Raw genomic sequence first — 22,337 nt, 5'->3', positions numbered from 1 at the left:
TATATCTAAAACACTCATCTTCATCCCTGCCTCCCAAATGCCTTCTTTTCCACATGCTTTATTTCTGTTTAAGGTACTACCATTCTTCTAACCTGAGTGGCCCTTTGAATCTGCCCTCTTTTTGCCTTTCTGTCCAATATTCAGTGTTAACAGACATTAGAGATTCTTTGTGCAAAAGGCCTTTCAAACCTAACTTTTCCCTTACATAGCTGCTGTCAGCCCTTAGTGCAAACCATCACCTCTTCACATTTCAACTGCTGCCCTAGATCCTAAGGCCTTCTCTGCAGTTTCTCCCGTCTAGTCAAGACCATATACTACCCAAGAAGAGTTTCCCTATAGCGTAATCTTGATTTTTCTTGCATTCTTGTGGCTCTCCCATGTCTTCAAATTAAAGATTAAATGCAAGGCTCTTGATAACCTACCTTGCACTTTCTAAGTTGTTTCTTTCACTACTCCCCAGAGTATGAGGACAAGAATCAGACAGGAGATTGGAAGCTGTAACAAACAAGATGTGGCTACCTCTGGCAAAAACAGAAACAGCATATTACTATCTTCTATCAAAGATTATAGGGCAGAGGGGCGCCTGGGTGGCTCAGTCGGTTAAGCGGCCAACTTCGGCTCAGGTCATGATCTCACGGTCCGTGAGTTCGAGCCCCGCGTCGGGCTCTGTGCTGACAGCTCTGAGCCTGGAGCCTGTTTCAGATTCTGTGTCTCCCTCTCTCTCTGACCCTCCCCCGTTCATGCTCTGTCTCTCTCTGTCTCAAAAATAAATAAACGTTAAAAAAAAAAAATTATAGGGCAGAAAGCTAATAGAAGTACCAGAATCTGGCAAGTCAAGAGGCTGCTCATGTTGGAAGGACAAGAGCCTTCTACATTATGCAGAAACTAAAAAGATTGCTAAGAGCTTATAAAGAAGGAATATGGAGGGGCGCCTGGGTGGCGCAGTCGGTTAAGCGTCCGACTTCAGCCAGGTCACGATCTCGCGGTCCGTGAGTTCGAGCCCCGCGTCAGGCTCTGGGCTGATGGCTCGGAGCCTGGAGCCTGTTTCCGATTCTGTGTCTCCCTCTCTCTCTGCCCCTCCCCCGTTCATGCTCTGTCTCTCTCTGTCCCAAAAATAAATAAAAAACGTTGAAAAAAAAATTTAAAAAAAAAAAGAAGGAATATGGAGTCAGAAACTACTCAAAATTTATTTATCCAGTTAACAAATATTTATTTAACACATCATATGTTGCCAGGTATAGCTCCAAACCATTTGGGTAGCGAAGGCAAAAGAAGGTGAAAAAAAGAAAAGAAACGGTCCCTGCCCTCACGAACCTTTCAATCTAGAGATGTCCAATTATATCTGGTGGCATTTGCTTTATTGTACATAGATCTTTGCCAGTCATCATCTGGGTACTTTGTCTGGTTTAGCGGTTTACTTCTTTATTCCATATTTCTCAGGGGTCTGGTACTATCTTTAAAATACCTAAGCAAATGCCTGACAATGGAGAGCCTCTTCATTTAAGCACTTAGAAGAGCCACAGAAGCATTCTTCTAGGCAAGGTGGCCAATATAATGTTCCCTGATCTTAAAGAGATCTCCTGACCCTGGAACCTTGATAGGAACAAACAGAAATATGTCTCTGAGTTGGCGTTCCTCCAGATTGTAGGGAGCCAAGCATATCCTATATTGGTGTAGATTCACATTACCCAAGAATCAAGTCAAAGAAAAAAGAGACCTTTACCCTATAACTTTAAAATAAATACCTCAGGAGCTAGACAGCATAAGCATTATTAAATACATAGGCAGAAACAATAAATGTGCAATTTAATAGTTGCAGGAGAATCTATAAGGAATGGAAAGAAGAAAATTAGCTCTTAAAGTGTCAACTGCAAATCCTGGATATGCTCAAAACCTAAATAACAAAGACAGACCCACATCCAGGGCAGCAAGTAGCCTGAGACATCCAGTAAAAAACAAACAAACAAACAAAACAGCCCAAAGGAGAATTCAAAATGACAATATGAATGTATAAAATAAAAATGAAACCTGGCCACTGGAACTGTGAGTATTCCATGTTTTCAATACTACACCACTCTAATATGGGATCTAATGAGCTATTCATTTGGAGAAAGCTCCTGAAAAAAAACAAACAAAAGCTTTAACATTTCTAGTCCTAGATACATATACAAGAGACTTGAAAAACCTATGCCCAGACAAAAGCGTGTACATGAATGTTCATAGTACCATTTTATATATATGTATATGTGTGTGTGTGTGTGTGTGTGTGTGTGTGTGTGTATATACATATATCCCAAAGTGGAAATAACCTAATGTCCATCAATGAATTAACAGATAAAGAAAATGTGTTACATCCATACAATGGAATATACTCAACCATAAAAAGAGATGAGGTACTAATTCATACAGCAAAATGGATGAACTTTGAAAACATGATGCTAAGTGAAAGAAGACAGTCAAAAAAGTGTATGATCCCACCTATATGAAACATCTTGAGTAGGCAAATGTATAAAGACAGAAAGTAGACTCATGGACATTTAGATCATGGGTAGGGGAGAGTAGAAAGAAATGGAAACTGACTGATAATGGGTACAGGGTTTCTTTTTGAAATAAATAAAAATGTTCAGAAATTACATAGTGGTTACGGTTGCATAACCTTGTGAATGTACTAAAAACTCCTAAGTAGTATACTTTAAAAGGGCTAATTTTATAGTATGTAGCTTAAACCTCAATTAAAAAACAAACAAACAAAAAAAGCTTTCAGGGCCACAAGACCATTGCCAGAACAAAGCCATTCAGTTATTTCGTTCCTCCCTCTCTGCCATACCCTGGCCCACTTAACCTGCCCCCACCCCACAGCCTCTCAGGGAGCATCTGCCTCCAGCTAGCCTCCTCTAATCATGCACATCACTGACACACGCATCCTCCTTACTGTGCCCCTTTTTTTGCCCAAAGCTCTGGTTCCTAATAACCACATAACTGAAAATTAGAGAAAACTAGAAAGGAACACTTATTTTTCCAACAAACAGACGGCCAAAAAGCAATCTGACTGACCTTGAATGAATGAACTTTCAGGGATATGAACATCCACTTATACTTAATTTCTTAACTTAGTTTTATACATTTAAATTATAAAATATAGTCATAATTATGACTATACCCCCAATACCTACACAATGGCAGACATATAAACATAGTGGGGGATCAATAGCTACTGAATGATTATATCTAGGCAGCAATCAATGGAAGTTTATTATGATTATTTTTAATGTTTACTTATTATTTTGAGAGAGGGAGATAGAGTGCAAGCAGGGGACGGGCAGAGAGAGAGGGAGACACAGAATCCGAAGCAGGCTCCAGGCTCTGAGCTGTCAGCACAGAACCCGATGCAGTGCTCGAACCTACGAACCATGAGATCATGACCTGAGCTTAAGTTGGACACTTAACTGACTGAGATACCCAGGTGCCCCAATCAATGAAAATTTAAACTACTGGGTTACGGATTGGAGATAACACACAAAATCTAGCAAGTCTACTCACGGGTTTATATTAAGAGAAATGAGTATACCTATTCACCAAGAGAATTAATTTTGAAATAATAACCCCTCCAACCTTACATGTCCTTTAACAGAAGTAATGAATAAACTGTAATATACTTTCTCCCTCTCTCTCTTTTTTTTTAAGTAGGCTTCATGCCCAGCAAAGAGCCCAACATGGGGCTTGAACTAATGACCCTAAGATCAAGACCTGAGATGAGATCAAGAGATGGACGCTTAAATGACTGAGCCACCCAGGGGTCCTGTGATATACTCTTACACTGTAAGACTGTATAACAACAAAAATGAACCCAGCTATACAGAAGATGAATTTAAAAATAATACTAAACAAAAAAGTCAGGTAGAAGAATAGATCCTGTGTGATTCCATATACATAAGGCTCAAAACCAAGTAAAAGGACTCTTCAGTATTATAACTTTCAACGGTGACTACCTCTGGTAGGGGTAGAAAGGAAAACAGCCAGGAGAGGCAGGAGGGACTTCTACATATAACACAACATTTTGTTTATTAACCTGGGCGGTAGTAACAGGTGTTATGGATAGAATGTTTGTGAACCACCCTCCCCCACCATTTCAATTTATATACTGAAGTCCTAACCCCCAATCTGATGGTATCTGGAAGTGGCAGCTTTGGGAGGTAATTGGGTCATGAAGGTAGAGTCTTCATGAATGGAATTATTACTCTAAGAGATAAGAGACAGAGATCATCTTTCTCTACCATGTGAGGATACACCAAGAAGACATCCATCTGCAAGCCAGGAAGAGGGCCTTCACAGGGAAATGAATTGGCTGGCACCTTGACCTTGGACTTTCCAGCCTCCAGAACAACGAAAAACAAATTTCTACTGTATAAACCACCACGTCTATGGTTATTTTGTAACAGCAGCCCAAACTGAAACAATAGGTATATACAATTCGTGATTATTCACTGAACAGTAATGCTTATGATCTATGTTCTTTTCTGTATGTATGTAATACAGAAAGAGAGAGAGACAAAGAAAGAAAAGGAATAATGATTTCAAGACACTGGCCTTTCCATATGTACCCTTCTATTTTATTCAAGCTCCTTATGTGCTGCAGTTCCCTCACTGATAGTGCCATTTTAGGTCATCTAGCAATTTCCTAGAGCACATCATTTTTAAATTATTTATTTATTTTTGAGAGAGAGAGAGAGAGAGAGAGAGAGAGAGAGAGAGAGAGAGAGAAAATGAATAAATCTTAAGCAGGCTCCATGCCTAGTGCAGAACTCGAAACAGGGTTTGATCTCATAACCGTGAGATCCTGACCTGAGCTGAAATCAGAAGTCAGACACTTGGGGCGCCTGGGTGGCGCAGTCGGTTAAGCGTCCGACTTCAGCCAGGTCACGATCTCGCGGTCCGTGAGTTCGAGCCCCGCGTCAGGCTCTGGGCTGATGGCTCGGAGCCTGGAGCCTGTTTCCGATTCTGTGTCTCCCTCTCTCTCTGCCCCTCCCCCGTTCATGCTCTGTCTCTCTCTGTCCCAAAAATAAAATAAAAAACGTTGAAAAAAAAAAAAAAAAAAAAAAAAGAAGTCAGACACTTAACCCACTGAGCCACTTAGGTGCCACTAGAGCACATCATTTTAATTGCCATCGAACATGCTTAAGGTATACCACTTGGAATCTGAGAATAATGTCATTGTAAGAAAGTTTATGCTAAGCCACAGTACCTTTTGGCATAAAATTATGATAGCAATAGTCAATTCTTTTGTTGGCCCTGTAAGTAAATTTGAATACTTCATTTTTTTTTCAAAAAATTTTTTGGTGTTTATTTATTTTTGAGACCAAACACGAGCAAGGGAAGGGCAGAGAGAGACAGAGAGAGAGAGAGAGAGAGAGAGAGAGAGAGAGAGAGAGAGAGAATCTGAAGCAGGATCCAGGCTCTGAGCTGTCAGCACAGAGCCCGACGTCGGGCTTGAACTCACAAGCTGTGAGATCATGACCTGAGCTGAAATCAGATGCCCAACCAACTAAGCCACCCAGGTGCCCCCTGAATACCTCTTTTATTAAAAATGTTATCCAAGGGGCGCCTGGGTGCCTCAGCCGGTTAAGTGTCTGACTTCAGCTCAGGTCATGATCTTGTGGTTCTTGAGTTTGAGCCCCACATATGGCTTTCTGCTGTCAGCATAGAGCCTGCTTCAGATATGCTGCTCCCTCTTTCTCTGCCTCTCCCCCACTCACACTCTCTCTCAAAACAAATAAATAAACTTAAAAAAAAAGTTATCCGACATTCTGTGTGATTATAACCTCAGAATAATCACTGAAATTTTAAAATTTCTTTACTTCTTTAAAACATCAGAATCTAAAATTAGAATGGGCTTAAGTAGGTGATTAGTATATCATCCTCAAATAATACTTTGTGACTCAAAAGAATTGGGAAGACTCCAGAACAGCAAAGACTTTGTAAGATCTTAAAAAAAAAAAAAAAAAAAAAAAAAAAATCTTTTCTGAGGGGTAAGTCCTTAGGTAACCCTATCTCATATTCAGGTAATATACTAATTTTCAGCATTTCAAAAAAGTCTAGCAGATGTTCCCTACGTATTTACCTTAAGACTAGACACAGTAACTAAGATGTTCTGCCTTTTCTCTTTTAGCTGAATATGTATCAAGAACCAACAACTTATAAAAGAAATACAAATAACCAGTAATCAAATGTAAAAATGTTCTATCTCACTAATAACCTAAGACAGGAAAATCAAATCATTCCCTTTGCTACACTGGCAACATTCTTTTTCTTATTTTTACTTTTTTTAAAAGTTTACTTATTTATTTTGAGAGAGAGAGAGAAAGAGAGGGAGGGAGGGAGGGAGGGAGGGAGAGAGGGAGAGGGAGAGAGAGGGAGGGAGGGAGGGAGGGAGAGTGTACGTGCAGGGGAGGGGCAGATATAGAGGGAGAGAGAGAATCCCAAGCAGGCTCCATGCTGTCAATGCAGAGCCTGATGCAGGGCTCAAACTCACAAACTGTGAGATCATGACCTGAGCTGAAACCAAGAGCTGGACACTTAACTGACTGAGCCACCCAGGTACCCCAACACTGGCAACATTTTTAAAAGATACGAAATTTTTTTTTAATATAATTTATTGTCAAATTGGTTTCCATATAACACCCAGTGCTCATCCCAACAGGTGCCCTCCTCAATACCCATCACCCACTTTCCCTTCTCCCCCACCCCCCATCAACCTTCAGTTTGTTCTCAGTATTTTTTTTTTAAGATTTTTATTAACGTTTATTCATTTTTGAGAGACAGAGAGAGACAGAGCATGAGCAGGGGAGAGGCAGAGAGAGAGGGAGACACAGAATCTGAAACGGGCTCCAGGCTCTGAGCTGTCAGCACAGAGCCCGACACGGAGCTCGTACTCACAAACTGCGAGATCATGACCTCAGCCGAAGTCAGACGCTCAACCGACTGAGCCACCCGGGCGCCCCTGTTCTCAGTTATTTAAGAGTCTCTTATGGTTTGCCTCCCTCCCTCTCTGTTAACTTTTTTCTCTGCTCCCCCCGTACCCTCCCCCATGGTCTTCTGTTAAGTTTCTCAGGATCCACATATGAGTGAAAACATATGGTATCTGTCTTTCTCTGCCTGACTTATTTCACTTAGCATAATACCCTCCAGTTCCATCCGCGTTTCTGCAAATGGCCAGATATGAAATGTTTCTAACACACACACACAGAATCAGAGAATACAATAACAAATACCCATGTACCACTAAGCAGTATAAATACTGTTATTAATGCTTGGCACTGGTTGGGATGCAGGGAGGACAGGTACAATGAAACATTGCTGACAGAAGAATAAATCAGGAAACTTCTAGATGGCAGTCTGACTACATTGAACAAGTCATAAAACATGTTTACCGCTTAATCTGACAAGTTTACCTAGAGGAAATTCACTTAAGTAATGAAGGATGTGTGACTATTTAGCTATGGGGGTATTCATGACAGGATTATTTAATAAAAATAAAGTCCTCAAAATGTCAAATGAAGAACTAGTTAAATCATGGTGATCTAAACCATGGAGCATTATATCGCCAACAAAAATGATGTGATAAAAATGTATTTAATGACAAGGAAATATGTTCACAATACTTGAAATAAAAAGATTATAAATCATATGCACAAGACTATCCTACTTTGTAAATATAGTGATCACAGATGATATGTGCACAGAAAAATCTGGAAAGGCAAACATCAAAATAACGGCAGTAGTCTAATCAGTATTTACAGAATAGGTCATCTAACAAGAGAAGGTACACATTCTTCTCAAGCTCATATGGAACATTCTGGGCCCTAAAGCACACCTTAACAAATTTAAAATAGAAAATTATACAATGTATGCTCTCAGACCACAAAAGAATTCAAATAAAAATCAATAACAGAAACACAGGTATAAATCTCCCAATAGTTGGAGATTAAACAACACATTTCTAAGTAACACAGGGGGAAAGAAGAAATCTCTCAATAATTTTTTTTTTTTTAAACTAACTGAAATTGTAAACACAACCAAATTTGTGGGATGCAGTGAAAGTTGTGCTTAGAGGGAAATGTAAAGCACTGAATGCACATAATAGAAAAAAGGGAATATCTAAAATGAATAACCTAAGCTTCCACTTCAGGAAACTAGAAAAAGAAAAACAAATTAAATCCAAAGTAAGCAGAAGAAAAGAAATGATAAAAATTAGAGCAGAGGGGCGCCTGGCTGGATATGTAGGAAGAGCATGTGACTCTTGATCTCAGGGTTAAGTTCAAGCCCCACACTGGGTATAGAGATCACTTAAATAAAACTTTAACGTTTATTTATTTTTGAGACAGAGAGAGACAGAGCATGAATGGGGGAGGGCCAGAGAGAGAGGGAGACACAGAATCCGAAGCAGGCTCCAGGCTCTGAGCTGTCAGCACAGAGCCCGATGCGGGGCTGCAACTCAAAGAGCGGGAGATCATGACCTGAGCCGAAGTCAGTCGCTCAACCGACTGAGCCACCCAGGTGCCCCAGTTAAATAAAACTTTAAAAATGAAATAGGGGCCATCACTGCTGACTTCCTGAACATTAAAATAATAAAGGAATGTTATGAATAACTGTATGCCCAACAAAATTGATAACCTAGATGAAAAAGTCTAATTCTCAAAAAAACCCAATCTGCCAAAACTCATACAAAAAGGAAAAGACAGGCAGCTCAGTAGGTTAAGCATCTGACTCTTGATTCAGCTCAGATCGTGATCTCACGGTTGGTGGGTTCGAGCACCCTGTCAGGCTCCGCGGTGACTACGCAGAACCTGGGATTCTCTCTTGCCTCTCCCCACTCATGCTCATGCACACGCACTCCTGCTCAAAATAAGTAAATAAATAAATAAATAAACATTAAAAGAAAAAAAAAAGGAAAAGACAATCTGGATAGACCTATATCTATTAAAGAAATTGGTTAATTAATAATCTTCCAAAATTGAAAGCACCAAGCCCAGATGGGTTCACTGATGAAGCCAACCAAACATTTAAGAAAGAAATTACACTAACTTTCTACAATCTCTTCCAGAAGATAGAAGTAGAAAGAATACTTGCTAACTCATTCTATGTAGCAGGCAACACCCATTACCAAAATCAGACAAAGACACTACAAGAAAAGAACCACGGATCAATTATCTCCATGATAATGCAAAATCCTCAACAGAGTAACATCAAATCAAAACGAACTATGCATAAAAAGAATTATACTGGGGCACCTGGGTGGCTCAGTCAGTTAAGTGTCTCTCTCTCTTTTTTTTTTTTAAAGTTTATTTTTGAGAGAGAGAGAGAGAGAGAGAGAGAGAGGGAGGGAGGGAGGGAGGGAGAGAACACACACAAGCAGGGAGCAGGCTCCAAGCTCCAAGCTGTCAGCACAGAGCCAGACACCGGGGCTCAAACCCACAAACCTCGGGATCATGACCTGAGCCGAAGTCAGATGCTTAACTGACTGAGCCACCTAGATGCCCCAAGCAACCAACTCTTGATTTGGGTTCAAGTCATGATCTCACAGTTTGTGAGATCCAGCCCTGCGTGGAGCTCTGAGCTGACAGTGCAGAGCCTGCGTGGGATTCTCTCTCTGCCCATCTCCTGCTACACACACACTCTCATTCACTGTCTCAAAATAAATAAATAAACATGAAAAAAAATTATGCACCGTAACCAATTGGGGTTTATTCCAGGTATGCAGGCCAGGTTCAACTTTCAAAAACCATTTATGTACTCCATGACATCAACAGGCTAAAGAAGAAAAAAAATCACATAGTCCTATCATTAGATGCAGAAAAAACACTGGACAAAATCCAACACATGTTTATGATAAAAACTCTCAGCAAAGTAGGAATAAATGGAACCTCTTCAACTTGATAAAGAACACTGAGAAAAAGAATAACAGAGTTTATTGGAAATGTTAACTCTTTTCTTTAACTTGTGTTCTCCACTTTTTCTACAGAGCGAATAACAACATACTCAAGAGTCGATGAGGTGGTGAAGAACTAACCTAGGTAACTTTGGAACACAGAATTTTGATTACATACTCACAAGCTGATAACAAAAAGAACTGTCCTGAAGTACTGTACTCTAGTTTTTCACAGGGGTATGAACAAACAATTCTGAAACTACTTTATGTATACTCTAGGACTGAGCAAATAAGTAAATACATTGCGGATAATGAGACCTAAGATTTTCACTGTTAGGGAAAGGAATTATAATTCAGATTGGGGTAAAGCTGGAGAACTGTGATACTGAACCGGAATTGGAATTATCATTATGAAATCATAGTTTTATAAGAGAGAAGGGATGGCTCTTTCTCATAAAAGAATTCTAACAAATACGTAAAGAATGACAGAAATAGAGAATTACCATTACACAAACCCCACAGTAGTAACTGTTACAAGAATCATCAGTGAATGCTATAATTAAGTGAAAAGGGTATACTGAGAAGCAGAACATTTATATAATCTCAAAGTATGCCCTATAAGACACTTACTAATTAGTTAATTATTAAGTTAATTATACCTAAAATAGCAACTTTATAGTAGAGAAACACCACCTTACCCAAATGGTCTAAGTTAACATCAGTAGTAATGGAAAGACCCCACATCACCTGTGGTTTTCTTTTTTAAGTTTATTTATTTTGAGAGAGAGAGAGAGAGCAAGTGGAGTAGGGGCAGAGAGAGGGAGAGGGAGAGAATCTCAAGCGGAGATTCTCAGCGCAGAGCCCAATGCAGGGCTTGCACTCACAAATGATGAGATCATGACCTGAGCCGAAGTCAGACACTTAACCGACTAAGCCACCCAGGTGCCCCAACACCTGTGGTATTCTTGCTAAAAATGTATTAACTTGAATTTCGTAAGAAAATAGACAAATCCAAACTGAGAGATGTCCTACAATGTAACTCTTCAGAATTGTTAAGGTCATGAAAGACAAAGACTGAGAAAATGTCACAGAGAAAAAAAAGGATAGGATAACATGTGATCCTGGATTGCATACTAAACCAGAAAAAAGCGGAACAACTGACAAAATCCGACAAAGTTCTGCAGATAATATTATACCTATGTTAACTTCCTGGTTGTGATGACTGTACTATGAAATGTAGGAGTAAAGAGTATCTGGTATTCCTTTTTTTTTTTTTCTTTTTAAAATATATGTATTTATTCATTTACTTATTTGTTTATTGTCTGGAATTATTCCAAAATGGAAGTTCTAAAAAATTAAAAACTTTTTAAAAATGTTAATTTTTGAGAGAGAGAGAGAGAGAGCGAGCGAGCGTGTGCACGAGTGGGGAAGGGTCAGAGAAAGGGGGACAGAGGATCTGAAGCAGGCTCTGTGCTGACAGCAGGCACCCAGATGCCCACCAAAATTAAAAACTTTGAAATAGCCTCATCCCACTAGAACCTAAGGAGACGTGCCCATTTTATTCATTATTAAATATATACCACCTAACCTAGGACCTTGCATATGGTGGGTGCTCAAAATTCACCATGAGTTGCTTCTGATATTCCAATGTGATTCCAGACAGATCAGTCAGTATTACCCAGCAAAGCAGGTGCCGTTTACAGCAAAGTGCTATTATATTAAGATAAAATATATGCATCTTTTATTTTGAGTTTAGTCTGTATAACTAGTTCAGTACACTGGCCCCGGTTATATGGCTCTGTGAAAGCTTCTTCTAATTAAAAAAAAAAAAAAAAAAATTTTGTTTAATGTTTATTTACTTTTGAGAGAGAGAGACAGTGTGAGCAGGGGAGGGACAGAGAGAGAGGGAGACACAGAATCCGAATCAGGCTCCAGGCTCTGAGTTGTCAGCACAGAGCCCGACGTTGGGCTTGAACTCATGAACTCTGAGATCATGACCTGAGCCGAAGTTGGACATTTAACCGACCGAGCCACCCAGGTGCCCCCAACAGGTCTTATTCTAAAGTTCCTCTCCCAAGGGCACAAGCTAGGCTTGGGAATGCAAGTCTGGAGGGAGAACAGGAGCAGTGTCTGCACTCTTGCTACATTTCTAACCCCACCAATCACTCCCCACTGTTAGGATCAGGAGGAAGGCAAGGAGAAAGACTCATTAAGAGACAATCCATGGCAAGATGGATCGTTTTCTCTTTGGCTAACCACAATTCCTATCCCTTTAAATCGGGGTTACTCAACCTCAGCACTATTGCTGACAGTTGGAGGCAGATTAAGTCATATGGGGGCTGTCCTGTGCATTTTAGGATATTCAGCAGCATTCCCGACCTCTACCCTATAGATGCCAGTAGCAACAACAAAAATGTCTCCAGAATTGCCAACTGTCCAATGGTTGGGGAGGGGTGGAAAGGGGGTCAACACTGTTTCCCCCACCATTCCCCCACTGTTAAGAACCACTGTCTTGCAAAAACATTATCAAGCCCGTGCAGGTAACTTTGTGTCCCCTTTTCCCTGGCTGCTATTGCTTCTTGGTTTAATGCTGACTAGCATGTAGTCTCTCTTTGAGTATCAGGCATCCAAATGCCAGCTCTTACATGGGGGAAACACATTTGTTGGTTTACTGAAAGCTCCACAAAAACCTCACAGTGCCCAAGAGTGGGACGTTTGAATCTGGCCCTATTTCTCATCCCTCAACCTCAACCCCAACCTCAGCCCGTGCCCAGCAGGGGACCTTCTTGGAAGCACTGGTAAGATAGCTTAAGCCCCAAACATCTTCCAAAGCATCTACTCAACCCACCAGACATTCACATACCTTCCCCTACCAAAGAGCACCTCCAACCACCAAAAGAGGGTCTGGGGGAAGGACAAGTCAAAGGATGCCTCTTTCCAAAAGAAGGGGCCACTACTATTCAAAAATCTCTGCATTCAAATGTGGTAAAATGTTAACATTTGATGAATAAGAGTACAAAGCATAAAGCAAGTCTTTGCATTGTTTTTGTAACATTTCAATGAGTCTGAAATCATTAAACAAAATGAACCTCAAACAGTGATCTTATTGGAGACGTTCTAACACTAGGCTATGATGATAGAGGCACACTGGGTGAACTTACTAAAAATTATTGAATTGTACACTTAAAATGAGTGAATTCTATGGTATCTAAATTATCACAGTGATTCTTTTTCTAAAAAACAAAAACAAAAAAAGACCCCTGTAATTCCCCTCGTACTAGAGATCAAAGATGACAATCACAATGTCAATGCTGCTGGAAAGAAACCTCTAAGAAAGATATACAGGAAAGGAACCTATTCCAGCTGGGATCTGGTCCTCTGCCCCCAACCCTCACCCCCACTTTGAGCTCTGGTTAAAAATTCCAGGAAAATAGTAAAGATCCACATTGGTACCTACTAATCATCCGGTTACAGGAATACCGCCTCTAAAAAGTAGTCCAAGGATTTTCTAAATGACATTTTTAAAAAATGTATATTTATCTGTGAGAGAGAGAGAGAGAGAGAGAGAGAGACAGACAGACAGACAGACAGACAGACAGCAAGTGCGAGGGAGGGGCTGAGAGAGAGGGAGACACAGAATCCAAAGCAGGTTCCAGGCTGTGAGCTGTCTGCACAGAGCCCAACACGGGGCTCAGACCCACAAACCACGAGATCGTGACCTGAGTCAAAGTCAAATGCTTAACCAAGTGACCCACCCAGGCGCCTCCTAAATGGCATTTTTATTTCAAATCTACTTCAAACAGTCCTTTCATGAATTTCTAACTGTATGCATACTAAAGCAGAAAGCCCACTCAACTCTACTGAACAACTACTGTGCACAAGCCATGTGGCCACTTCAAATGGGGTTTGTTATCAATTCCAACCATCAGCTTTCAGATTTTCAGCCTAAGTGTTCTTCTGTGGTAAGTTGATACCATTAGCAAAGAAATTCTTTTACATTTTAAGAATGAAATTCTAAGTCTCTAGCTTTCACACAAAATTATATACACTCTTCTTTTTTGGTAAATGAATCTAATCTGTATTTTATTTTTAGAGCTGCACTCATTCCCATTGGACTGGGACCCTGAACTAATTTCCATGCTAAGTTTAAATACTTTTTCTTTAATTGAGAGACAGTTCACATACCATAAAATTTACTCTTTTAAAAAATTTTTTTAATGTTTACTTATTTATTTTTGAGAGAGACAGAGAGTGAGTGGGGGAGGGGCAAAAAGAGAGGGAGACACCGAATCTGATGCAGACTCCAGGCTCTGAGCCTTCAGCAGAGTCCAATGTGGGGCTTGATCATGACCTGAGCCAAAGCTGGATGCATAACCAACTAAGCCACCCGGGCACCCCAAATTGACTCTTTTATTGTGCTTTATACAATGCAATGGGTTTAGTATATTCACAAGGTTGGTCAATTACTACTAATTCTAGAACATTTCATCACCCTATTACCCATTAGCAGTCACTCACCATTCCTTTGTTTTTTTAAATGCTTATTTTTGAGAGAGAGAGAAAGCATGAGCAGGGGAGAGGCAGACAGAGAGGGAGACAAAGGATCCAAAGTGGGCACCATGCTGACAGTGGAGAGGCTGATGTGGGGCTCAAACTCACAAACCGTGAGATCATGACCTGAGCTAAAGCCTGATATTTAACTAAGCCACCCAGGCATCCCAACTCACTACTCCCTCTTGAGAGCACTTCCCCCTAAGTGGCTGGTAAAACCAATCATCTACTTTCTGTGATAAGCTTCTTCCTCTATTGATTTTCCTTTGAAAATAGCATTTATGCAGATTAAACACAAATTTCACGTAGTCCTAGAATTTGGAAAAATACACATCATTAGTATACAATGTTAGCATTGCTAATCTCACATTGTGAGATTAAAAATTATTTATCTAGATAAGCTTATCCATGATTATCAGTCATACCATCAATGTTCTCAATAAGAAATACATATTATATAGAATATATATTTATCTCATATGTAAATAAGTTAGAAGGTGGAATGACAGCATCCTAACACTTGGCCTAGGGAGAATGAGACACAAAGACTCTTTGTAACCTTCAGGTTCATCAAGATGGACAAGATGCCTACTAACATTGAATGTTACCTGTAGCCTAAGAGAATTCTGTAATGGGAGAACTAGCAGTAATGCTAGCTAGCCTCAGAAACAAGGCTCCCCACCCACGGAAGTGGTGGTGTGGCCATGGTCCTCTTCCCTCACATACCTGGACACCTGTGCAATCATCCCGCAGATGCTTTCAGTCTATGCATCCTAGTCTCAACCACCATCAGAACTGGTTGCCAAAGATCTAGGTGCCACCCAAAGCAGCAATACCACTTCTCAGGCGTCCCTGAGTCCCAAGAGGTGGATAAGTAGCCAAGGAAAAGGAGGACAACCAAGCAGGGTCTAGTGTTATAGAATCACTCTCTTCAGTACCTCTTCTGGTAGTAAGCACGCACCACATGCTGGCCACTATACCAAGCACTTCACACGCAATTAATCTCACAACTGCTCTGAGGTGGGTACTGTGATTATCCCTCCATCTTACAGATGAGACACTAAGATTATGAAGTTACAAATGAACTAGGAAGTGACAAAGCTGGAATTCTAAATCTCTCAGTGCTCCTAACCCTATACTCTCTGGAGGTATACAAAATCATAAACCAAAGTTATAATCAAGATCACAAACTGAACTGTGCTTTTGTATAACCCCTGAGCTAGTTATTTAGAATATACATATTGTTTTTTTTTTCAATAACTGTAATCAAGTTCCAAAGGCTACAAGGCTGAAAATTAGCACTTCGTACAACCCCGTTTTTATAAAAAGTACAAACATTAACTAAAAATATCAGCTGAAAGAGATGACAAGATCAAAGAACAAAGTTGAAATCTATAGGTACATTCCCAATTTAGAATAAATTAAGAACTAAATTACCTCAAGAAATGAACAGAAATTACTACAGAAATAAGCCATGATATATATATTTATGACAAAAATTATAAACCTCATCACAGGAGACACACTGAAAGTTCCCCCTTAAAACTGCCAAAAGATTCAGGAAAATTAAACTGAATCCACTTCAAAACACCCTTTACAATTATTGCAGAAAGTCTGAGATATGGCAAAGCCAGGGGCTGGTCATCAGAGGTTAGGGTTTTAAAGCCACAGGCTGGATTTGTAGTGTGGTCTAACAATACTCTATGTCCCCCATATGGTGCATCTCTGGCTCTTTCTCTTGAGAGAATTTAAGATTTGAAGGCTAATGCAGAAGCTCCTCAAAAGACCTGGAGGCAGTCCCCTGATAATCGGTCCCAGTCAACAGGCTAAATGGGAAGTACTGTTGATGTAAAAATAATTCTCCTGCGCACTGCCACCAAATCCCTTTTTAGCTAGCTACTCCACAAAGCCCAGACGGACTGAGGCTACTGTAACTTAAGACTTTCTTATTCCACTCAGATGTGAAGTTGCTGTGATAATAATAAATATACACTCAATATTCACTGTGTGCCAGGCCCAGTTCTAATCATGCATTAACTCATTTAATTCCTAGAAGTGTGAGAGGACACTGAGACACAGGGACATTAAGCTACTTGTCCAAATCACACAGGAGAAGGTGACGGAGCTGGGATGCAACCCTAGGCAGTCAGTCGGGCCTTCATGTATGTGACTACTAGGATATACTGCCTCATGCCAGCCAAGACTCAATTACTAGATAGATAATTCTTCTAAATACCCTGACAGCAAGAATCTTTAGTAACTAATGATTTACACTCATTTTAGAATGCATTTTCTTTTCTGTTTCCCACCAATAACCTCTGCTGAGGGCAATCAGGAGAAGGCAATGAAATTGATATTTCTAGGAAGATGGCATGATTCAACCACAAGTTATAAAGCTGAGCTCTGGCTGGGGTGCCACATTCTCTTCAGTGAAGTAGATTTGGGGAGTGGGTTTAGACAACACCACAATCTTGCAGGAATTTATAAGATTATACTTTTTTGTTATTTGGAATGCACACAACTTCAATACCGGAGTATTTCATACAATATTGCTATCAACTTGAATAAAATTCCAACAAATGGTATTTTCACCCATTTTTTCCATCGAGGTAAATGGTCTTCCTATCCCCCTAAACAAGCTTTCGCCATTGATCTCATTTTAATCATAAAGACAGATACCATTTAAGATTTGGCTTCCTTCACATTACCTTCAGAAACACCCTGGACATCCTGGTATCTTCTAAAACCCAAATTCTCTTAACTTTGTTGACACAAAAAACAGTACCTCATAAACCTTCACGTATTCTATAGTCTCCATCCACCCCCTCCCCCCGACCCCATGCCAGTCTGAAGGAATTTTCATGTTAGGTGATAATGGCATCTTTTCCTTGCATTTTATAAAGTCAGGCTAATTCTGTCATACAGCCATGTCATCTTCAGCTAAAGAAGGCCAATGATGCTACAAAAGTTGAGTAAAAATTCCAGAGAAATGAATTCTTCCAAAGCTATCTTTTATAAGGGCATTTTAGTAAACATTTGGCTGAATGGGAACAGGCAACAAACACCACACCTACTAACTGAAGAAAATGAAATGCTAATTCCTTTAGACCAAATGACAACAGTTTGAAAGAGCTAGTATACTCACAACTGGGTAACTGATGAAAAGGTTCGATATGCTAACACATGCTCTTACACTTTCCTTAAGTCCCAGTGAAATGGCACACACAGCAAGAGGAGGTAATATTCACCCTCAACCTGCAGGGACTTGGACAACAGAGAAAGCCCAGGATAAGTGACACTGCTAGAAATCCCTTTCCCAGTAGGGGTGGAATAAAAAACCCTGCCTCACAGTGTTTCGGGCTTTCTACATCTCCTAGACAGAGAGAGGTGAAGGTATGAGCTGACAGACCTCTGCTGGAAATTACTTCCCCAGACAGCTGCTTGCTAAATGATGCCCTGAGGAGTCCTCTTGACCACAATGCTCAGTACTGCTGCAGAGTGTCCTACTGTCTGATGCCTCCACGAAGGCGCTGGGAAAGGGCTAGTGGGGCCTTGGTTATCATCCTGCCTCTCTAAGGCACACTTACTCCACAATATTTGACAAAGCAAGCTGGCAGAAGCCTCCTTTACTCCCTTACCCTAGACTTGCAAGTATCAGTCAATGATAAATAAAAGACATTTCACATCAAGAATCAGGATAAAAAGAATTATAAAACAATAAGAAAAACCAAAAAATACCAACCCAAAACATTTGACAGAAACCTCTTCGGAAGCATATACACAGATTCTACTTAGAGGTGCCCAGCAGATGGTGACTCAGAATCTGTACCAATTTGATCTAAAGTAAAACCTGGAGGGTAGGAGAATGAATGAATAGACAGAGACATTCATCTTCCATAAACACTTGGTTTATCCACTCTGAGGACTTCTCTCACATACTTATGTCTCTCATAAGATTTTGTATTGTGTTACTGGGAGCTTGAACCACATCCATTTTCTTAAAGAATATCCAGATATAAGAAATAAATTTATTTTCCTAGAATTATGATTGAAAATTACTTGACACGAAGAAGGGAGAGGGAGTAGGAGGAGGAGATGATCATCTAATTTCAAATGCTTATTAGGTACCAGATTCTATGCTAAGTGTTCTGTATACATTATTCACCAAATGTAATGTCACTCCTCAAGAAGCTTCCCTGACTACCCCTTCTAAAATTGCCCCCATCATGCATTCTTTAATACCCTGCTCTGTTATCTTCACAGCACTCAGGACTATCATATATTATTTTAAATTTGTCTAGTTGCTTATGCTCTGTCTTCAAACACTAAGACAGAGGTTATATAATCTACCTTGTTTACTGCAGCATCTCCAGCGTTGAGAAAAGTGTCTGGCACACAGCAGGCATTCATGAATGTATGATCTCACTGAGTCCACACCAGAGCCCCATGAGGTACTGGTAACAGAGGGAACTGAGGCTGAGGGAGGTAAAGAAACTTGCCAGAGACAACCCACCTAAGAAGTAACATCTGAATGCAGAACCTATACTCCTCTTTGCTGTGCTATACTATCTAGGTACAAAAAAATCCCCTGGAGATCCCACTCTTAAAAATCTTTCCATCAGGGGCGCCTGGGTAGCTCAGTCGGTTAAGCATCCGACTTTGGCTCAGGTCACGATCTCGTGGTTCATGGGTTTGAGCCCCATGTCGGGCTCTGTGCTGACAGCTCAGGGCCTGGAGCCTGCTTCGGATCCTGTGTCTCCCTCTCTCTCTGCCCCTCCCCCACTCATGCTGTCTGCCTCTCTCTCTCAAAAGTAAATAAACATTAAAAAATTTAAAAAAAAATATTTCCACCATAATGACCTGCATATACCCTGAGTTGTGCTAAAGATTATTAGGAGGATGCTGAGTGGATCATGAAATCTATGCAGTTCAGCGAGAGGATTCTGTTGTGTGGCAGTGCTAAGCAGTATGCCCTCTGTCCCATGACTAGGGGAAGAATAAAAAGCTAGGAAAGGAAGTTGACTGAATAAGGATATGGTGCTACTTTATTAAGGAATAACTCCAGTGAGTATTAAAAACGAGATCACACAAAAAATTGGTATTTGAGAGAATACCCTATGGGATCTATGAATACCAAAATGACTGTCACCTTTCTTAGTCTGTTACAAGTTCCTGGAAGATAGAGGCTGTCTCTTATTTGTACTGCTGCACAGAGTACCTCATGATACCATATGCATAAAGATGGCTACCTGTCAAAACATCCTATTTCACCCCAAAAGAATTTTGGTACTCCTCTTCCTTTGTTCTGGTATCTCATTCACTAGGCAAGGGTTGGTCATCAGGGATCTAATCTAGGAGCCCTAAGCATGTTCACAGAATGTGTGGGGAGGCTGGGAGTAGAGATGTCTAAAGGCCGCTCTCCCTCCACACTGCTTGTGTAAATGCACATTTTGCCAGATATGGCTCCAAAAGAAACCCTGCCTCAGGATAAACCCTGTTTTTAAAGAAGGCTGTCTTAATTCTATTTGACATTTCTCTTCAAGGGGCTAGAAATTTCAGACAGGATTTTTTGTTGGGATAGAGGGAAAAGGCAATTAAGACACAATATTGTTATTTTTTAAGATCAAAGATTAAATAACTCTGATAAAAAGTAACACTCTTCTAGGAAACACATACAGTTGGGAGAATGGTACAAAAGAATAGCATCTGCCATGGCTCCCCCGTTTATGTTTCCACCACTCACAGTATTATTTAACACAGTGGCAAAGGACTTAATGATTAGTCACTGAGAACAAGATGTTCATAAACTAAATGAGTGTTCTCAAATTAGGACAGACAATTAGAATGGACTTGACCATAAGCATAAAGATTGGGATCTTCATTCTCTCAAAATATCATTAGGTAGCACAGTTTCTAACATATAATTAGCATCTATTAAATGACTGGCTTATTGATGGGCAATGAACAAATCAGTCAACAAGAACTCTGTCAAGGGGATATGGTCCTAATCCGGTCATTTTCTGAGGATCTAACAGTATTTATACTACTAACAATAGGTATGGATACATGAAGTTTCCCCTAATTAGTGCTTGTTCCCAAAGGGTTACAGCATGTCATCTCCATACCCATAAGGGGAGAACATGTCCAAAGAAGGGAAAAGGTTAAGTGTCATGAGCCATGATGAATGGAACAAAGCTGATGAAAGGCCATCAAGCTATAAGAGGAGAAGAGTTCTCATGCACTACTACTCTTCTCTGGCAGAGCCTTAAGATCTTGGGCATATAGCTGTGATTCACACTGTTAAGTACAGGCAGTGGGTACATAAAAATAAAACAGTATCATTAAGCTTCTTTCTCCCAGACAGAGGAACTAAGACACCACAAAGAAAATAACTTTCTCCAAGGGAACATCATGACAAGGACTCTATCCATTTCATAATTCCTTCCAAAACTATTGAAGATCCAGATTACAGCTCTAGGTGGCAAGCTGCCTACATCTAGATATTTGAAACATAAGGTAAGTCCAGATTCAGATTCACTAGCTCAGTCTATATGCAGCCAAGAACTTGAGTATGAAACTCCAATTTGTAAAGAACCATGATGAATGCAATACACAGGAATAATCTACTTCTCTCTCCTCCCCGATGGCCCTCTTGAGAAAGCAGCACATGCAGGCAGGACCTGAGTGTCACAGGAGTTGCCATCAGTGGTCTTCACCCTAGGTCTGGGTGTAAGTACTGACCTAGAATTCCTGTGCCAGGCAAATCCTTGAGATGACACACAGTCAAGGATTATTCTTTGCATTAGGTTCTCCATATCAGTCACACTCCAAAGGGAGGCACTCCAGACCTGTCATTTTTGCCCATCTACTGTCTTTGGCATCTAGTCCAACTGCAACTAGGCTCCAGTTTTTAAAATACACTTGTGCCCATTAACTCTTCTAAAGAAACCTTCCCAGCCTCTTCTAGAGTTTCTCCTTACAACCATTTTCTAGTTGGAATGTGGTATGCTCCAAATACAGATTTCTGGTACCTTTCCAATGTTCAATCATGTGAAACCCTCCCTCCCCATATAGAAAAAATATATCCTTCCAGCATCATTTGACCGAAGTATAAAGCAACCTGGTTGGCCTCCATGCATCCGATGGCATCTTCCAAGAGTGAAAACTCCACGCAGACATAGCCATAGTCGTAACCTGGGGACAGCATTTAAATACAGACGGGAGTGGTGTTAGTGCCTTGCAAACACAAAAGACACACTTAAATCCCCTGTTTCTGAACCCCTTAATACAAGCCCTCCCAACTAGCCCCTCCCTCCCCTATACTAGGCAAAGCTGCTATTCCAAACAGAAAAAAGTACTGAAAGAAAATCTGGATGTTTCTGGACTTTGAGAGTCATTCCACAGTGGCTTTTTCTATTAACCAAGAAGATCCTTTGCTCTCTTTAGCACTGATGGTCTGGTGAAGGTGCCCCAGAATTAGGTAATCCCACAGTTAAGTTCAAGTGGGCACCCAAAACATATTAATCACAGGGTGAATCTTCTGGAAAAACAAAGTCAAGAAGAACAGGGAAGTATCTGGAAAAAAAAAAAAAATGTATCCCAAGAGAGGAAGGAGAAGCAATTATCCCAAAGCTATGCTAATAGTCACCACTTTTCAAGCAGAAACCACCTTCAAAGACAGAAGTGCTGACAGACTGAGGCAACTATTCTGTTTGGATACCACAGGAGGCTTCTGGTTGGCAGGGGACAGACCATTTCAGGTCTCCTCTTTTTTTCTTTGTTTCAACTCAAGTCATAAACCAGCTTAAATCTTTATGAAAGGAAGAAGGTGTAAAAGCATAAATAAATTCAAATAGCTGGG

General features: G+C 40.4%; 1 protein-coding gene across 9 annotated transcripts in view; it reads right to left on the bottom strand.

Moving 5' to 3' along the window:
- The window catches only part of RBM6 (RNA binding motif protein 6), a 104,577-nt gene that overhangs the window by 34,931 nt on the left and 47,309 nt on the right, over positions 1 to 22,337 (bottom strand). For 6 of the 9 annotated variants that reach the window (XM_060631060.3, XM_060631064.3, XM_060631061.3 and 3 more), the window contains one exon: positions 21,597 to 21,670. The exons of 2 other annotated variants lie outside the window; for them this stretch is intronic. In XM_060631060.3, coding sequence (XP_060487043.1) covers positions 21,597 to 21,670 — 74 coding nt within the window. Of the gene's footprint in view, positions 1 to 21,596; positions 21,671 to 22,337 lie in introns of those variants that run through there. One more of the 9 variants, XM_060631069.2, reaches the window with a different exon arrangement.

This window comes from Panthera onca, chromosome A2 (assembly GCF_046562875.1).
Source record: "Panthera onca isolate mPanOnc1 chromosome A2, mPanOnc1 haplotype 2, whole genome shotgun sequence".
Taxonomy (NCBI): Eukaryota; Metazoa; Chordata; class Mammalia; order Carnivora; family Felidae; genus Panthera; species Panthera onca.
This window is presented reverse-complemented; position numbering and strand designations above follow the sequence as displayed.